We start from the raw sequence: 20593 nt of genomic DNA on the forward strand, positions 1-20593 counted from the left end.
TCATTGGCTTGGTAGCAATAACTTGCTAGTTGACGGTAGTAACCAACATAAATCCCTGATTTTAAGCTATAACTTGATAGGTAGTTTATATATTTTAAACCATAGTAAGTGTGGAATCTACAGTAATGTCTTCTTTTGTTGGGCTTCGAGATAATGGGTTTGTTGCGGTTTAGGTTGCGTTAAACATGGAAACAAGCAAAATTGCTAAACACGAGAAAACATGTTTAGAGAATCAACACATGTTTATCCTTTTGCTTTCGATACATTTGGTTTCCTAGCCCCTGTGGTTGGGATTCGATGGGTCGTACATAGTAATTTTTCAGGCCCTAAGACCCAAAGCTTTATTTTTAGGACCAGCTATTTAAAAGTGGGTTGTGACGCAGCTTGGTTGTCCGTTTAATTTCCACTTTATTGTAATCGTTTTGAATGTTATCACAATATGGTAATTTTAGATGACAATAGTATGGTGGTTTCATGAAAAATGTGTTTTAAAAAGCATATGCTAAATTTAAAAGCTTGATTAATTAGATATTGTTTTTTTTTCTTTTGGAACAATCAATTTTTTCCCCATCTTTCACTCATATCTCAAGTGAAACTAGACTGAGCTTATAATCCACAACTATTCAATTGTAAAGAATACACAGTTGAACAATGAATTCTCTTTTGTCATCATCAATCGAATCACTGTTTGCAACCCAGGATTCTATTTTATCATCAATCCAGTTCCCGTTTACGTTTTTTCTTTTTCTTATCAATGAATAGATCTCTTTACTTGTATGACATAGATGTCTCGTATTTCTCGAAAAAGTGATCCGATTGATGGAATTTGATATAATACTTATGAGATCGATGATATCGATGAGATTGATATTCAAATATTTCTTTTTAGAGCGTCTTGATTTGAGCCCATAAGTAAGACCATCACTACCATTATAAGTAGACCAAGCTGGTGATTATAATTAGATATTTTTAACAAATGATATGATAGAAAATATAATTCGCCTAATAATATTAAAGATGAGTTAAGTTCAAATAAGAAGTTTGATTTTCCTAAGAAGGTTAGGAAGGAAGGTATTTTAGTCACACTTTAATCTCAAAACCCACTTAAATTAATTTCAAAAACCCACTTACATCTTCACTCATCTCCTACAACCACCACCACTCCACCGCCCACCGCCACCACAACCGTCACCCACAGCCACCACCTCGTCGGAAAAGTCTATGGAAATTTCACGGGAAAAGTCGTCGGAAAGTCATCGGAAAACAATCTTCAAGAAATTTCGCCGGAAAAATCGCCGGAATTCACCGAAAAGTCTCCGAAAAAAAGTAATCGGAAAATGGCCGCCGAAAAAAACACAATGAAAAACACTATGAAAAACACAATTTAAAAAACACAATGTTAAAAACATAACGAAAAAAACACTATGAAAAAAAAACACAATGGAAAAAAAAAACACTATGAGAAAAAAAAAACACAATGATAAATACAATTGTATAACACAATTTTGGTAAAACACAATACGTAAAAAAACCCACTAATTTTTTTTAATTTTTATATAATAATATGGTACTCATATAAAAGATAAAAAGACACTCGTTATTATGATGAATTTGTTTTTCAATAAAAACGTTGTAAAAAAAGTTATAGACGTTTTAAAATGATGGGGGAATTTGGCATGTGCCTTGCATGTGGAGAGAGAAAGTCAACAAATGTGTCATTCCTTTTATGCCCTTTACCTTATGTTCACACTTAATTTCCCCCTAAACTAATCTCAACCCTCTATATTCAAAATCAATGGACAATATAACTTCTTATCCTTTCTACAAAAACTATACTTCCTATTATAACCCACAACCCTGTTAAAGATAAAGTTTAAACATTTGGTCCTAAATAAGAGGACGCACAAAAAAGGACTTTTGTTTGTTTCTTATCTTGAAACATCCCCCACAACTTTTATGTCTTTTAAAGTCAGAACACATCTTACATAAACATAAGCAAACCTTCTCGTCCTTCTTACTCCGGACATCTTATTCACATACTAGGTTAAAAACCGGCTATTACCTCGGCAAAAGAAAGTAATATATAAAGATTGTAAATTTATATATTACGAATGGATAAATGAAATAAATGGTTAAATAAAAAACCCGAAAAAAGTAGACTGTGTTCACCAGATTGTAACCCGTGTCAATATGAATATTTACTTATTTGTTAGGTATATATTATATTATATTTGGGGTTAAAATAAAATAGGATGTTACTATTAAGTATTTTACATTAAAGTGTTATGAATCAAGTACTAACATGTTTTGATTTTTATCTTTAGGTCACTGCATAAACTTTTATCTTGCAATCCTTTTTAGAGCCATAGTTATGAACTATGGAACACATGTAAGCAATCACTATAAAACAAATGACTACCCGAAAATCCGACAGATGAAAGTTGGTATTGGCATTATTTTGTCGAAAATACGCCATAGGAAAGCAGGGTGTGGGTAATGTGGTTTTTGATGAATTATCGGAGGATATTACCATATTACCGACGGGATATTCAAACACAGAACGCAGACGGGGAGTAGCGACAGTTAACATGTCAATTTAATTGCCATTTTAGTGTTGAATAATCACCAACGGATTAGGGATGAAAAGTAAAGTGAGAATACAAGGGAATGCTCCGTTGGTTATATAAGTAAACATAATATAATTCAAATTCGGAAAATTAGTATCATTTTATTTAGCATCATTTTTTGGAGGCAACATCTCTATTATTTGGGATAAAAGATATGGTTTGCCTACATCTCACATTTCTCAGACCTTGCTAATAACTTTGTTATTTATAAGATTTTAACTGGGTATAACCGTTGTTTATTTAGCGACATTTACGAATGATTTTTGACCTATGGCCACAAATGATCAGTTTTGACCTATGGTCACTACTGTCACCACCACAACCATCACCCGCCCAATTGCTTGCTATCTTCATAGTCATAACCTTCACCATTATATCCTCTTGTCCGGTTTCGCCCCTACCAACCTACATTTGTTGCCTAATATAAAAATAGAAATACTGAATGGAATTGCGTTAGAAAAATAGTTTTTTTCTTTCTCCATGTAAAGATATAATTCTTGTCGTGATTCACCAACCCATGTGCACCGTTGATAATCATCCATCGCAAGCTCCATGGTCCCCTTCACCATAAACCGGTACAACAAAAATTTCACTAGCACATACCAACATAAAATCACATAACCAATAATTACATTACTTCACTCATGCTTAAGGTTTCTTGCTAAGAAACACTAGCTAGTTTAAGGTTTTAGTAAACAAGAGAAATTAAATAGTTATGCTGTTGTGTTTGTATTTGGTTTGAGATATTGGTAGCGACAATATACAAATGCAGGTGCGTCACATACGAAGAATAGGGGGCAAGTACCGTCCTTTGTACCATAAAATCACGATCGCCCCAATAAAATTTTTATTAAGCCTCCCAATCGTCTTCATAAAAACGAATCCTGTGTCCGTTACTGTACAGACATCATGAAGATATTCAAAGGTGTATCTTGTGGAGGTGGACATGGAATTTGTCATTGGGGAAGAGCTACCATATAGTCCCAGATTAAAATAATGGAGGTTGTGATGGTTTTAACTTTAATTTTGGTAGTAGTGTAAAATATCATTTTACATTATATACTACTAAAAAATTGGTCTAACGTTACATTTATTTTACAAAAAAGCAGCATTAAGTGAAACTGCATTAGACCTAATGCAACTAGTTTCTTTCAGATGCAACCTTTCAAAAAGTTATATTATGTCTAATGTAACTTCACCTAACACAGCTTTTCTTGTAAAATAAAGGTTCATCATGCCATTTTCTTTAGTGTAATTTCAATCACTTTTTAGTCGGAAACGTCAAGTGAATTTAATAAAAGAGTAGTGACTATTCACATATTATGAAATAACAATTTTTTTTTTTCAGAAAATAAGAAATCATCACGTTACTTGTCTAAGTCAAGACGCTACTAAATACCATTTTTATCTTCTATATACAATGATTTAAACTCACAATCTCACATTTGTAAAAGGAACACCATACAATAAAAAATATATATATCAGCTATGAAAAAATTATAATTACCAACGAAAAATAATAAAAGAAAACAAAATACAACCGTTGTGTAGTACTTCGCTAATTACTGACGGATACCGAAATCTGAAAATAACAATGTAATTAGCATGGTTTCGTTCCTCTTAATTTTTTATGTTAAATATTATAATGTCAACAAATTACCGATGATCTATTTAGGTACGAGTTTATGAATTTTTTTTTATCAATTTACAATGAAGGGGGCCATGGAGGTGGCTGATGACTGAAGATCATTAGCGGCGCACATGGGCTGTTAACGCAACATATGTAGGATGGTAGGGGTGAAACCGATCAAGGGGCTAGAAATGGTGAAGTCTATGACTATGAATATGACAAGCAATTAAGAGAGTGCTAGTGTGCGACAACATAGACAGTGACATTAATGGTAGTAGTAGTAATAGTCGTAGTGTCCATGTAGTGATAACAAATGCAACCCCCACGACAGCATAAACATATCAATTGTAGCAACGTGTGCAGTGTGGTTTATGATAAAATATATATATATATATATATATATTCAAACGACTTGTAGTCAAATGGACAATGGTAAAACTTGTGTGATGTGACTGCGAGTCGACCCAAATTCGGTCGCTATCGGGTTACGACACCAAAACTAAACCAAAAAATAAATTCGTCTACGCCCAAATGTAACAAATTTGCATATCTAATTTCACAAATTCAACCATCAGACAACAACGTAAGATTGGTTAGGTTGTGAAACAATTTACTTAGAAAGTTAAAGGTAGTGATAAAAAGTTATTGTGACATCAATTTTTTTTTTATCTATATCTAATATACAAGCAGTAGTGCTATTACTTCTGCTTAGTTACCAATTCAATCTAGAAGTCCCATCAAATTTGATCAAGCTAAACCATGAATGTTTCTAGTAATCATGGTCGGCTTTCAAAGCTAAAATAACGCTCGAATAACTTTAATCAAATCGTAATAAAAATTACGTAACCATTTTTTTCTTACGTGCATGGAAATAAGTCCGTATGAAAATAAATACCTAATTTCCATTTTACAAACAAGTTGTAATTAAACAACTAATAACGTATTTAATTCTAGATTAAAAGAAACTATAATACAAATATACAATGCTACATATTAATTAATAAAAATAAAATAAACATCTCATAATAACAAAGGTAAAAACAAAATTGTACTTGAATGTAGCAACGGACCTCTTCTTTAAATATCATATGAAGAAACCAAATTTAAGGCAAAGCCAAACACACCCCCATTCTCCCAAACTCCGGCCATCAAACTCGTACGTTGAGCCAGCAGATCGTGCTAAATGAGACTGTTATACGTCTGCAATGTAGAAGAGAAGGAGTTAAGCCGCCAAGACGCTCCTGGAGCCTGCCCTCATTGCGGTGGCAAAGTGGAGGCCGTCGATTGCACTCATAAATGGAGATTTTGCTTCATGCCGGTTTGCAATATCATTAAAAGAAGCTACAAATGCTCAAGTTGTTCAAAACGCTTAGAGTTTTTGTATTCTTAGTTAATTAATATTGTTCTAGTCCTACCATATATTAACGAGTAGCTATATTATAAGTAGGCATGATAATATTGCATTCTGTAATTTATGCTAATTTTAATTTGGATTGTTTTTTTGAAGTTTAATTGTTTGTTAAACTGATGTATGGCTTATATTACAAATATTGCTATCATGTGACATATGATCACATGTGTATTAATATGTATGGATAAGTTGATAACTAGGTTTATTTATTACCTTTTTTAACTAATTTTAAATGTAACTTTTAATATGAAAGACCAATTTCGATTTACGCTTTATATATGCGTAATAACGTACACTTATACGAATCTTTAAAGTAGAAACACAAATCCGTTGATACATCAGATATTCATTGATATTTCAAAACACTTATTTTCTATCTATCTCTATAAACATCTTTACATTTTCGTATCATCACAATACTTAACAAACATCCCGTGATACTTGAACATAAAATGTCTTTTTAACTTAAAAAATTTACACTCGAGAGCTCTCATGTATATGTAAAAGCACTTCACAATTCTTCTTGAATAATATTTGTGTTTTATTTCTACAAATATGACTTTAATACCCTATCAATTGCTTTAATTTCTTCTTTTAAAAATGCTTTCAAATTTAGTTTTTCCTAAGAAAACAATACACTTCCTTTATTTTTTTTTAAGTATAAGTAACATATATAACAACAAAGTTGTATTATTTAATTTAATAAAGTATTCAAATTTTATGTAATGTTGGAACATTTCAAATTAATTATGACTTTACCTAGTTATTAAATACAGTCCAAACAGTGAACCAAAGAGGCGCCCAGTTCGATATCTAGTCCGGCTACTAAACATTGGTTTCTACTATAGTTTCCGCACCACTTCTATATGTTACTAGTATTGTACAACTGTTCTTATTTCTTATTAGTACTTCATGTGTTTTTTAATGCAACCCTCTTAGCCACACTTTATATTATCTTTATCTGCTTTATCTACTTCATATGAAAAAGAATTTAGAACCGGAGGGTCTCAATAAGAGCAGTGTCGATCTTTATCTCGTGGGATAAATAAAATGTTTGCCCTCATCACACTTTCTGCATACCGTATTATATAAGTTTTTAGTTCATGTATATTATGATCATTTGATGATCAAATTAATTTGTAATTTTATTAGATCTTTGAAGTTTCTGGCACACTGCAAATGTGGGGGAATTAATCAGGTTGAGGACCATACCGTATAAACAATAAAGATTGGGACCATATGGTGTCTAGGGGCCAATTACAACCTAGAATTGTAAAGGACTAAGGGTGATAAAAATGGTAAAAAAAAAATAATGGGATCTACAAAATTCAAATTTTTACTTTTTTTTAACTATAGGATAATATTAAAAAAACGACAACTAGCAAGGAGCTAATTAGAAAGAATTACAAGTACACTGTTATCTAACTTATTACTACTTAAGTGAACCAGTTCTATTCAACTAGACAAATACAAAGTTAACTTACGAATTCAATTATGTTATCATAATCATGTAGAAAACTTGCTTTGTTATTGTGGTGTAAAGCTTGGTAACGCACGCTCCATTTATTTGCAAGCAACGAACATATTAGCCTTGTCACATGAAGTTATGTCAGTGATCAGTCTCAAACATGAAAATAAGAAGTGAAACAATACGAGAATAAAGGCAGGTGAATGTCGTACATTATGGTGGTTGGGCATGTATTTATAATGGCCTTCTCGTGAAGTGGTTGTGGTGTAATAAATGAACCATGTATCGTGTGAGTCTTCATTGTACGGTGATTTAATCAACTATTGTAAGGGCCAGCCCTGAGGGTGCGTGGGTTGGGACCGCACAAGGCCAAAAGTCCAAAACAACAGGCTAAATTTTCCTTGTTTTACGTATATAAAGATTTTTAATTATTATTTAACTGATATATTCATGATTTAAACACAAAAGTAGTGATTCAATAGCTGATAAGACCCTCTCCATGACATGGACGAAGAAGTCATGGGTTTGCACTTTGCATATAGTTGGTAGCGTGTAGAAAGGTTTTATAATGATGGCCTATTATGCGATGAGAGGCCATACCAAATAGCGTGTGTTAGGTTCCCCCCCCCCCCGGGGGGGGATATCGAATGCTACGTTTGGACCCTATCTCCATTAAAATTGGATGTGTTATCACCAACCGGCCGATTGCTTATGTTAGATTTGACATGAAAAAAACCATATTCATGTTTTGACATGAAAGAAACCATATTCTAATCAAGTGGTATTCAAATTAGTTTTGATATTTAAATGATCTTGATTAAAAAAATGAAATAATTTGAACTTATATATTAATTATCCCTATAAGTTTATGTAATAATCTTTAGCCAAATTGAATTTTAATAATCCTAACTATATGTTATTGATCGATAATAATCTCCACTTAGTTTATTCTCATTGATGGTCTCAAATTTAAAAAAAATGGCTCTCAGTGGTTCATGGTTAAAAAAAACTTAACGGTGTTAAGTTTCTTTCGAATTTCAAACTGATTTTTTAGGGTTTTTGATCGGAATGAGGATACGAGTCGATTCATGTAAAACTTAACTCGAAACGATGCTCCAAACCGCCTAATTTTTGTTAATTTGTAGTTCAAACACCTGATTTGAGGCACTAATCAAGACGTTTGGAGCAACGTTTCGAGATAAAGTTTACATCAATCGACTGTATCATCCTTCCGAGCAAAACCCCTAAAAATCAATTTGAAATTCGGAAAAACTTAACGCCGTTAAGTTTTTTTTAACGATTGACCATTGAGAGCCAATTTTTTTAAATTTGGGGCCATCGGTAGGAATAAACTAAGTTGAGATTATTATCGGCCAATAGCATTTAGTTGGGATTATTAAAATCCAATTTCTTCCGAATTTCAAACTGATGTAAACTTTAGCTGTTAAGTTTTTTTTTTAACGATGGACCATTGAGAGCCAATTTTTTTTAAATTCGGGGCCATTGGTGGGAATAAACTAAGCTGAGATTATTATTGGCAAATAGCATTTAGTTGGGAATATTAAAATCCAATTTGTCTAATCTTTAAGGGAGGGTTCATGCACAAAATAATCTTAACATGAGAATGTAGGAAACAACACCAATTTACCAAACACAAGAACGTAAGAAACAACATCAATCTATATAAGCAATGTTTTATGATAACAAAGAAAAAACCTAATAATAACAACAAAAGAATCAGAATCAGCAAAAAAATAATAATATCAAATAATTATCACAACAAAAGGAAAAAAACTTAACAATAAGTTAATAACAACAACATACAAATCAGCAAATATTTATAAACGTCTCATAATCGAAAATCAGTAAACACGAATAAAAAATAACAGCAAACACTTTTAACAACATACCTTATAACAACAACAAATTGATTCTCACTGTTTTCATGTTAAAAGGTATTTGTATTTTTTCCTGAAACATGATCTCTGTATTAGTTTGGTAACTTATGTTTACTTTGCTTAACTAATTTCAGACACATTTGAAAATTCAATACAATACAAACTTTTGATATAACTTGAACTTTTACTAGATTATATAAAATCAAAAAACATGTCCAATAAGTCAATAGCATTCAACTTGTCCGATAAAAACAAAGAGTACACTAACCAAGAGGGGGGACACCGATTTGATTAAACTTTTTGGCAAACAAGTCGACAATACTTCTTAGTCATAAATTTTTCTTTGAACAACCGCGTAATAGTCATTATAATACATTTGTTGGTTTGAGTTGTCTTAAGAGGTAATGGGTTGAACACACATACGCAATTAGATAAACAGGACGTGCTAGTGGATTGACTTGTTTGATTGCTTTATTTTAATAATTTTTTTTAAATACACTTTACATGATAACTTAAAACTAATAAGCCGTTTTCTTAAAAAGTTAAGAAAGAAATGACCATTAAGTTTTATAATTTAAATGCTATTGTTCTAGTATTTATATTATTAATTTCTGTTTTAAGTTTGTTATTTTATAGCGTAAATGAGCAAAGAAATAAAATAAAAAAAATAATAAATTTGGGTTAAACAGAGAGTGTTCTGCTACGTGTCTGACATGGTTTACGAATTCATGTGAAATTTTAAGTTAGTATCCTATTGACCCATTAAACATGTGAGATCTTAACAAGTAATTAAAAAAAAAAACTAATGTATACATCCGATAGCAGAATAACATAGAACACTATTTTGCAATCTTGTGATAATAGGAATCGAGCCAAAGACATTTGTGATTTGTGTTCCTGCTTCTCTCATAACATCACCCTTATCTTTTATCATTGTACTCGTCTAGCCCCCACAAGTTAAATCATGGTCCCAACAAAGGACAACCATTCTCGTCCTCGTAACGACAACATTGATGACTAGGGAGCATTCTCTAGTCACACTCGTTTCGTTTGTTTTAAATACACATGTAATTTATATATAACTATCTCTACTTTAAAACCGGTGATTTGTATTTTAATATATCATAGAGTATTTCTACGAGTATTATACATTTTCTTATCTAAGTCGTACGTATGCATCATCTTGTATAAATGTGTGTAAGTCAACTCTCTTAGGATTACTCCAAACAAATTCATAGCTGCCCTCTCATTAGGGTTCGCATTGTTTAAGTACATGGTTACATGATATCACATTTACACATTGTTGGATATTTTAGTGTTATTGGATTAACTTGTCGATGGAGGAAATAGCGTTATGAGATTAAATGAGTTAGGTGACGCGGGAGTACGGGCTTGTTTAACAATAATGTTATTTGGGTTTTATCATGCTGTTAGACTTGGGTTTAAGTATAATGATAAGTGGGCTTATGATTAATTATTCTTGGGCTCATGTGAGATGTGGGAATTGGTTTTTATATGCCGATGTTTTCATTCCCTGATCTCTCTCCCTCTATCGAATACACAGGACAGAGAAAGCGGTTACTTCTATCTGTTTCTTCATCATCATATATAGAATCATCTAAATCCAATTCCATCTACAGAAAAATCTCTGTCTTATCCGATAAATCATTGCGTGTAACCCGTAAATAGGTTTATCTGAAAGTGATTCACAATTTAGAGATTAATCTAGGCAATTGTTTAAGAAACTAAGATTGAAATCAAGATTACAGGTTTGCATCATTGACCGAATACATTATCCAAGTATGCAAATTATGCAACACACCTAGACCCCTATGATATAACCTAATTACAAAAAAGCCCATAATCTCAAATCTACCGTATCAAAAAACTAGGATTGTTGATACATACATGGTTATGTGTGATAAAATACCATGAAGTAATTTTATGGGTATTATACTTTTTATTATCTAAGTTGTACATGGCGTATCATGTATAAATTAATGTTTATACATACATAGTTTATGGTTACATGTTATAAAATGATTTTCTTATATAGTTATGCTCATGACATGTGATACAAAAGCTCATTATATTTGTGTATTCTTTAATCATCAAAAGCAATGTCTAAAGGGATCATATGCAGCAATTAGATAAAAAAAGAATTAATTTTTTTATCTAATTTTAATATCCATGTGTATTTTAATACAATAAACTTATTATTAACTTGAGCCAATGAGCTTTAATTTAACTCGACACCGTAGAGGAGGTGAATATGAAGACCGCAATATCTGGATTTCGAATCTGATCCTAACTGGGTTTATCGTAGTGAGGTCACCTTTTGTCATTCCCGAATAGCCGAGCTTTTATTCATTGGTCGCTCAAACAAACTAACAACCCAAATAAGTCATTATTTATTACTATTAGGCGAATTGGATTTTAATAATCCCTACTTAAAAAATAGCCGTCACCGTTCTCAACTTTCACACAATTTGTTTTCATTAGACCTCTTTTTTAAAAAAAAAAAACTTAACGACATTAATTTTTTTTTTCGAATTTCAAATTAATGTTTAGGTTTACGATCGAAAAAAGAGAATACGAATCGATTGATGTAAAAAATTTACCTCGAAACGGTGCTCTAAACAACTTAATTTTTATTAATTAAAAGTCTACACACCAGAATTGAAGTATCCTTTAGCTATTCGGACCACCGTTTTGAGGTAAGGTTTACATCAATCGACTCGTATCCTTTTTCCGACCAAAAACCCTAAAACATCAATTTAAAATTAGAAAAACACTTAACGCCATATAATATTCTTGCCCCGACCTTTTTTTATCTCACAGCACTAAAAAAAGAAAAAAATATTATTATTATTATTATTATTATTATTACAAAACCCTAGAGGTTGCATCCATAAACCTCTCCTGTTCTTCTTCCTGGACGGCGGCCCGTGAGAACTCATATATACAAACCCTAGAATTACGAACAGGAAGAAGAAGAAGCAACATGACAGCTGCTTTAGCTTCGGAAACACAAGCAAACCTGCATCAATCGATCCTTCATTACCTCCATTCCAATGGATTCACTAAAACATTCAAACGCTTTCAATCCGAAGCTCAAATTCAGGTGACCTACTTCTTTATTATAATAATACTAATAATAATAATAATACTTATGTTGTGTATATATTATGTCTCTCATTTAAGTTGTTTGAATTTAGGCTTGAGCTCGGGCTTGGATCGTTTATTATTTATTAATTAGTTTATATATATATATATATATATATATATAAACATTTGTAACTGCCTTTATGTATTCTAAGAAAAACTTTAATGGCTGTGCAAGAGTCGAAACTTAGAGATACACTAGGCTCGGCTCGGTTGCATCCCTAAGATCAATGTTGTAAAATGTTAGATGATATTGATTACTGTTTCTCCATATGCAGTAGGTGTGGAACTGTTGATTATAAGTTTGTAGAAATCATGGTGGAAATGCTAAATGTGTATGCAAATCAGGTGTTTGTGGGAGATTAGTGAATAGTGAGTGATGTTAAGACAGATACAAATTCTTAATTGATACTTCGGAGATTGATTGATTTATCGAGTTTGTTATGATTTAAGCTGCAAGCTTATGGTCCAAAGAGCAAATTCTATAGATTTTTGCAGTTTTGGAATTTTATATGTTATTTTTCAAAATTATATACAAACATTTTTAAAATTTTATATATTTAATTTTTTAAAATTAGTATAATTTGACTGATTTTGATTAAATATGACCAATTTTGACCAAAAGTTGAAGGATTTTGACCTATTTTTACCCAATTTGTTCAATTCTGACCGATTCTTGCTGGCTTTGACCGACTACCTTTTTGAGGGCTGATTATATGAAATTGCATCAGCAGCCTATCGATTTCTGATTAGTCGGTGCCTAATCTCGATTTTTACTACACTGGATTTTGGAATGTGTTTTAATTTTTATGCATTTAGTTAGAATTCGTCTTTCATTCGCTCTATATTTTGTAATGATTTGGTATGGTTTGACCCTAAGTAACTTGGAAATTTTAATGATCCTATTTTTGTGCAGGATGAAACGTGGAAGGATTCTTCAGTTAATTTGGAGGATATCTACTGCAAATACATAAATGCCAGGTATAATTACTTAATATATTTTAGTACACATTATAATATGATTCTAATAAAACTTGTGAATTTCCGTGTTATGCAGTCAAACTGAAGATAATGTGGTTGTTGAAGCTGAAACTAAAGCAAAAAAGAAAAAGAAAAACAAGCATGAAATTGAAGAAACAATATCAGATGAAGCAAAGAAGCCCGCAGATGACGTCGTGAACGGTTTGGAGGTAGACGAGTCACAAAAAAGCACAAAAGATAAGAAGAAAAAGAAAAATGAAATTAAAGAAATAAAATTAGATGAAGTAAAGAAGCCTGCAGATGATGCTGTGAACGGTTTGGAGGTAGACGAGTCTAAGAAAAGCACAAAAGATAAGAAGAAAAAGAAAAATGAAATTAAAGAAATAAAATTCGATGAAGTAAAGAAGCCTGCTGATGATGCTGTGAACGGTTTGGAGGTAGACGAGTCTAAGAAAAGCACAAAAGATAAGAAGAAAAAGAAAAATGAAATTAAAGAAATAAAATTCGATGAAGTAAAGAAGCCTGCAGATGATGCTGTGAACGGTTTGGAGGTAAACGGTTCAAAGAAAAGTACAAAAGATAAGAAGAAAAAGAAAAATGAAGAAGAAACAGAAAATGGAGATGTTGATACAAAGAAGAGTTCTAGGAAAAGGAAAAGATCATCGTCTGATGAAAACGAAAGCGGGCTTGATTCTGATAAGACTGAAAAGAATCAAACCGCTGAAGAAGCTGCTAAACAAGACGAGGCTGATGAAAATAAAGAACATAAAAATGAGAAACCGGAGATAAATGGAGTAGAAAAGTCTCAATCTCAGAAATCCTTGAATAAGCAACGTGTTGATTCAGCAGAGGTTTGTGTTCTTGTTTTTTTTTAATCTGGAAGTGGTAAACTGGAGGGTCAGATGGGTTGGAAACGGGTCAAAATGGGTCAGGTTGTTAGAAACTTTATTTTTTCAATAATAATGAACAAGAAACACTTTTTACGGGTTTTGAGTTTTGACGGGCCAACTAGGGGTGTAAACGAGTCGAGCCTTGTGGGAAGTTTTTCAAGCTCAGCTTGGGGTTGACTTATTTATTATTTAACTAATTTATATACATTTTTAATTATAATATATATAAAATAATATATATTGCATAGTTAGTTTTTCTATCATACTTTTATATATAATAGCAAATTAGCAACTGTTATATAGTATATATCAAATATATTATATAAATATCTGGCTCACATGCTAGCTTGAACTCGACTCGTTTTGAACTTTATTTTTTAAGCTTGAGATAGGCCTGTGGTAGTTTTTCAGGCTTGAGCCTTGCTCTGGCTTGACTTGTTTATTATTTATTAAATAGTTTATATATGTTTTAACTATTTTTTTATATATTTATAATTAAAAATGTTATATATAATATAGTTTACATTATTTAGTTGTTTTTTATCATAATTTTATATATAATAATTAAAAATGTTATATATAATATAGTTTACATTATTTAGTTGTTTTTTTATCATAATTTTATATATAATAATAATTGTAATATAACTATATATTATAATTAATCAACCTTATATATTGATGTATATGTTTTGGCTCGTGAGCCAGCTGGAGCTTGATAAGTGAAGCTCGCACTCGTTTACAAAACATGCTTCTTTTAAGCTCGATTTGGGCTTGAGCTTGTTTCACTTTGGCTTGATTCGGGCTTTTAACGAGCCGGGGTCAAAATTGCCACTTCTAGCGAAAACAACCGAAGGGTTTGTCGGGATGGTTTAGTTAGGAAACACTTTTTGATTGATTGTGCTCTTGCAGCCAACGTCGGCAAAAGCATTCCAAAGGGTGAAGATTGATCAGGTGGAATTTGCTGATGAGAAATTGCAAGATAATTCATATTGGGCAAAGGTATGATCTTGTTTTCATTTTGTGTCTCGTTTTTTCACATGTGAATCCGACTTGTGAAGTGGAAATGAGTAACAGCCAATTTAATGGTTTTGTTAAGCTATGATATATAGACTTATATGTTTAAATTAAACGCTGCAGGATGGTGCAGATGTTGGTTATGGTGCTAAAGCACAAGAAGTTCTTGGTCAAGTGCGAGGAAGGTATAAATAATCTCGTATAAATATTCTCAAACCTTCAATTGCAAGCAACATAAACAAAAATAAAAATGTTATTTTTTGTCATTTTTATTAACTTTTTAAATGTTTTTTTATACATTTTAAAAAGCACATACACAACAAGATACTATTTTTTAATGTCTCATTCATAACAACCGGTTATCTGATTCTAATCACTTAATAATCTAGGCGTGGCAGTCGTATCGGGTTGGTGGATCACGAGTTGAACTGTTCAACCCGAACACGACCTGCTTACTTAATCTGTTTCAAAAATATCAACCCTAACCTTGCACACACTTAAAATCGTGTAACTGCAACACGGCCTATTCAACCTATTTATCAAAACGTGATAAACAGGGTGGCGGGTAGTAATCAAGTCGTCTGGTTGGTGGGTTGTAAAAAAATGAGTATTAACGGGTTTGACCTATTAATCACATATCAACTCAAACAGGACCCGTTTAATAGATGGGTTAGATACGACACCCCAAAACTTATCAATTTATATTCTATGTAGGGGTTTTCGGCATGAAAAGACGAAAAAGAAGCGAGGAAGCTATAGAGGCGGTCAAATAGATTTACAGTCACACTCAGTAAAGTTCAATTACTCCGATGAAGAGTGAACTCAATGATCGGTTTCTTGAAGCATTGCGGATCGACTTATTATCTATCAACCTGATTATCAAGATTCAAGTGTATTCGTATGTATCTCGCCACAATTTTCATCCAATTTTTGCAAAAACAAATCCCATATCGATTTTGCAGTATTTTTGTACGCTTTTAAAGAAACAACTTTCTTTGGACACAAACGTTAACGAACAATCTGTCATTTAGTTAATTATGGTTATTCTGCGTTTTATTCGTTCCGTTTGATTAAACTTTTAAGTTTCGACATGCACGCACAAACACACAAACAAACGATACTTTGATTGAACGTTTTGTGTTCAACTACACACTTGCAGGACGAGCTTGTACCCGTCTTATTCAACTTATTAAACTTTTACACAAGTTGTCTTTTTTGTTTACTCACAGAAACAGGCTTGCACAGGATGGTCTTTGTTTCCTATGAACGACGACACGTGATCCTGTGCTAAGCTTGATGTTATCTGAGCCGGCAGAAGAATATTTGTCCTGCCAGTTGCGATCCTATTCGCTGCCACATTCGCATAAAACAGACCCGACTTTGATGGCACGAAAACCTCACTAACCGAACACACATGAAAGTCGATAATATCTTTCTCTAGCTCCGAGGTTTCACCTATCTTGGCTTCTTGCAGTATCTCTTCCTGTTAACATTAATAAAATGATTTAGGATTAGGGCTGTTTATGAGTCGAGCCAGGGTGGTTTCGAGCTCGGCTCGAAATTAAACAAGGCAACTTAGCTAGGGTCTGGCTCGATTTTGAAGTAAAACGAGCTTAAGATCGAGCCAACGAGTCGAGCCATGACCCGAGCTTCGAGCATCAGCTTTTTGAACAGCCCTATTTAGGATGTTGTACACTATAATTTTTTTTTTCGATTTGATGCGTTTGATTTAATAATTACCCAAATCAACTCATTTATAAGATACCGAGTTCAATTTAGAATTATTTTTTTGTCTTTATTTAGAGTTTTTATTTTATGTCTTGGAATGGATTCATAAAAAAATGTTACTTTTATTAAAAGAGTTATTAAAAGACGATATGTACCTTTGTGAATGTTTTCGGGTACAAATCCTTTAACGGGCGAAGGCTATCATCTGGTGTCGGGTGAGTGATGTAATATGTCGAGTCTGGTAGAAAACCGATTCGTTGAAAGAAACTTGAGATCTCCATGGTAGTGTAACAATTTTTCATCCCTTCATTTGCACTACTTCCGCAAATGCTTGCTCCCAACCCGCTGGTTTTGTAATCAATTGCAATGAACTGGCCATTCGGTTCACGACTTCTTAGGTTCCCGACAACGGAGTCAACTTTCTTTTGCAACTCGGGTTTCAAACTAAGACCCTCAAATATCGCCCAACACGAGTGAGGGTCCATATGGTTGTCGATTTCCCTCGCTGATGAAGGAAGATAGCTTATAACCCGCACATTTTGTGTTTTTTGGAATACCGGCCCGACGTTGTTCATAATGTAGTTGTGGTTTGCATGGTAGGGGACTTTTACATCGGCAGGCGTTTGCGATGATGTTTCGTTGGGTTTGCGTGTTTCTACTTGAATCACACCGCTCATAGTCGTTTTGAACTTGCCGACATCATAGATTTCTTCAAAAGCCCTGAAACATATCAAACCAAACGCTCACTACAAAAGAAAGGGCAACAACAGACAGGGGTGAAGCTTGGACGAGTTCGTCCGGGGGGGTGTTTCAAATTTAAGTCGAAAACGGGTAAATTTACACTACGTATAAAAATTTTCGGACGAAAGCGGGCAAATTTACACCACTGTGCAATAAGCCCCGGGGGGGGGTTCACTAAACTTCGCCCCTGACGACAGACTGATGAAACCATCGGTTGAGGAAAAGGGGCGTCGCGTGGGTAAAGACTTCACCGACGGATTTACCGATGGAATGATGGATCATTGGTAGACGAATCATTGTTATGTTACCCACTATGGCAACATCACTGACGGATTAACGACATATATTTTTATTTATTATTATTATTATTATTATTATTATTATTTTTTGTTTGAACTATGTGTCAGTGATGTGATGTTTTTTTTATCACCGAAAGCAGCATTAGTATTAAATTCACCAAACCTTTTTTCACCGTTGCTCCCAATAATCTCCGGGAGCACAAGAGTCGCACCAAGATGTTTAGCAACCAACACCGCATTACCAACCTATGCAAACCACATTACATGATTAATATCAACCCGAAAGAACTTGAAAAAACACAAACAAGTGAAATCGTTCAAACCTGTGAAACGTGATATTCAGGGCCATCAGTTAACGAAAACGTAACAAAACCTTTCGACGAAGCTTCTTCTTTCGCTAAAACAAAATCCAACAAATCATAACAAGTCCTAACCAAAGAAAACATAAACATACTACTTACATGGTGAAGAATTGTTCCAACAAAGCTTCAACCGTTGGCCGTAAGTTTTCGATGTGTAACTCGGCAATTCGCTAAGCCAGCGTCTAGACATTTTCGTGAAGTCTTGGTAAACATCCGATGTTGTTGTACTAGGGTCCGATGCTGTTGTACTAGGGACATTCAGCTGCTAAACAACATAAATGTTACAAACTATATCATTAATCTTTTGGACAAGTGAAAATAATAATTACAATAAAAGTTTAGTTATACTTGTAACTTTTTTAGCATCTTAACCAAAAGTCTAAGGCATTGTTTTTTTAAAGGTAAAATGTCTACAGTCTGCGAACCACATCTGTAGAAGAAGAGGTGGACAAAACCTCTGCAGTTTTTGTAAGAAAAAGACTGCTTGTTTTTAACGTCTATAGATTGCTAAAATAAACTGGTGGTGGTGTACAAATTGTGGTAATAGGTGGTGGTGGACGGTAGTGGACGGTGGGTGGTGGTGGTGATAGACGGTGGTGGTGGATGATGAGTGGTGGGTTGTGGTGGTGGGTGGTGAACAGTGGGTGGTGGTCGAGGCGGATGGTGGGTGGTGGGTTGTGGTTGTGGTGGACGGTGGTGGGTGATGGACGATTGTGGGTGGACATAAAACTGACTTGAACGAAACCAAAAGTTTGTACAAATAAATGAATTAATTGAAACTAAAGCGAACTTTGAGATAAAACTGCCTTAAACGAAAAACGAACAGTTTTGGAGTCTCTTTAAACCCATTTTTTTAGATTTGGTACAATTTTAGTTGAGGAAAACTGATCAAGCAGAATCGTAATTTATTATAACTTCAATTAGATATTGTGTTTGTAAAATAAAATATGTTTTTCCGTTATCTAAAGGTGTTAGTGTAGGCGGAACACTTCTTGATGGTGTTCTTGGTGAGTCAGGTATGGAGCGTCAAAATCAGCATAGGCAGTTAACATCCCGTCTTAGGAATGCTCACACAGGTATTGAAGATGGCTCCAAACGTTGTTAAAGAAAACAAACTAAATAACTAAATAAATTGCTTGTAAAATATGAAATAAGTAGAAAATGAATATAAAAAATAACCCAATTAAGTAGAAAATGAATATAAAAAATAACCCCCTAAAAATGTTTCAAATAAAGAATATTAATTGCTAATAGAAGATATGATATACATACACTTACCAAAACATCACCATCAAAGTGATCCCTTTTTATCATATTAGCAAGCATCAAAAACATGGAAATTGTAAGAATGGCTCCCATTATTTCTCTTATATCCATTGCTACCACACTTTATTCAACTCTTGATTGAAAAGGAAAACAAATCTAAAAAACAAGATCAAAGCATATAGTTCAAGGTTAAGAACCAAGGTTCTCTCCTTTTCTATTGCTATGTGTCAATAGTGACCGCTTTCTTGCTTTCTTGCGTATATAACATGTATATGAATTTACTTTCTCGTTACGTTCTGTTCTATAAATAGAGAATTCTAAGAATGTTGATTGACAGACGGTGAAAGTGGGGGAGAACAGAACTGGCGAAGCTTATATTTGGCATGCGAAAATGAATACAGCTGGCGAGATTCATCAGACAGCTTTGATTTCTCTATAATAGGCAATGGATCATTAAACGTTGCCGCAAAATTTGTTAGAGCTTTATTTATGACTCGGTGAGGGTATGCTACATTTAGCAGGATACATAGCGTGATAGTGACCAAATAGGACACGTTGCCTCGAATTTGATGACACATGTCAGTGGAGTCAAATAAGTTTTTTGACTTTCAAATGGCATTCGTCAGAACACTAGTTATAAAACTTATCTCGAGTTTGCTTTTATATAGTCCCTTAACACGTGATCATTTGAGTTTTGATTAAATATACACATTTATACCTAGTTTTGTAAATCGGGCTTTAAATACAAAATTTAACACATATAATACCGTTTCTAAGATATATCTCTTTTTTACAAGTGGGATATCCATTTTTCCCATCTAATACCATTTCTAGGCTCTCTTTCTTCTACATCAGCGTCATATAACATTTTTTCCATCAATTCATTCCCATATTTGGTATTCATCTTTCTTACCCGGGAACCATTTTTTAAATAACACATAGAATAAATAATTAGAGAGACAAGAAAAGAGAGAGAGAGAGAGAGAGAGAGATGAGAGAGAGAGAGAGAGAGAGAGAGAGTGAGTGAAGTTGAGGAGTAGAGCATAAAGAAAAAAACAAATGAAAAAATCATTGATTCTTTAAATATTCATCATCATCATCATCGTACTC

The 20593-nt window shown here is 33.2% G+C and overlaps 2 protein-coding genes across 2 annotated transcripts; one reads left to right on the plus strand and one right to left on the minus strand.

The window, feature by feature from the left end:
- Positions 1-12038: 12038 nt before the first annotated feature.
- LOC143564767 (uncharacterized) lies at positions 12039-16078 on the plus strand. The gene is made up of 6 exons (XM_077051949.1): positions 12039-12158; positions 13116-13180; positions 13257-14031; positions 14983-15072; positions 15211-15272; positions 15802-16078. The coding sequence occupies exons 1-6, from the start codon at positions 12039-12041 to the stop codon at positions 15905-15907; spliced, it is 1218 nt and encodes a 405-aa protein (XP_076908064.1). The 3' UTR covers positions 15908-16078.
- A 228-nt stretch (positions 16079-16306) lies between these two features.
- On the minus strand, positions 16307-19594 carry LOC143564748 (protein MANNAN SYNTHESIS-RELATED 1-like). The gene is made up of 6 exons (XM_077051933.1): positions 19496-19594; positions 18317-18479; positions 18179-18252; positions 18019-18101; positions 16971-17535; positions 16307-16570 (listed from the first exon to the last, which is right to left on the minus strand). The coding sequence occupies exons 1-6, from the start codon at positions 19592-19594 to the stop codon at positions 16307-16309; spliced, it is 1248 nt and encodes a 415-aa protein (XP_076908048.1).
- Positions 19595-20593: the final 999 nt, after the last annotated feature.

Source organism: Bidens hawaiensis, unplaced genomic scaffold (genome assembly GCF_021521415.1).
Source record: "Bidens hawaiensis isolate Kalapana, Puna unplaced genomic scaffold, B.hawaiensis_p1.1 tig00022155_1, whole genome shotgun sequence".
NCBI classification, from domain to species: domain Eukaryota; kingdom Viridiplantae; phylum Streptophyta; class Magnoliopsida; order Asterales; family Asteraceae; genus Bidens; species Bidens hawaiensis.

What these genes read in the sequence shown, in the direction of transcription:
- LOC143564767 (XM_077051949.1), top strand. Translation starts at nt 12,039, where the DNA reads ATGACAGCTGCTTTAGCTTCGGAAACACAAGCAAACCTGCATCAATCG. An exon ending in ATAATTCATATTGGGCAAAG is followed by an intron (nt 15,073 to 15,210) that starts GTATGATCTTGT and finishes TAAACGCTGCAG; the next exon opens with GATGGTGCAGATGTTGGTTA. An exon ending in CTTGGTCAAGTGCGAGGAAG is followed by an intron (nt 15,273 to 15,801) that starts GTATAAATAATC and finishes TATTCTATGTAG; the next exon opens with GGGTTTTCGGCATGAAAAGA.
- LOC143564748 (XM_077051933.1), bottom strand. Translation starts at nt 19,594, where the DNA reads ATGGATATAAGAGAAATAATGGGAGCCATTCTTACAATTTCCATGTTT. An exon ending in GGGAGCAACGGTGAAAAAAG is followed by an intron (nt 17,536 to 18,018) that starts GTTTGGTGAATT and finishes GATATGTTTCAG; the next exon opens with GGCTTTTGAAGAAATCTATG. An exon ending in ACCCGAAAACATTCACAAAG is followed by an intron (nt 16,571 to 16,970) that starts GTACATATCGTC and finishes TAATGTTAACAG; the next exon opens with GAAGAGATACTGCAAGAAGC.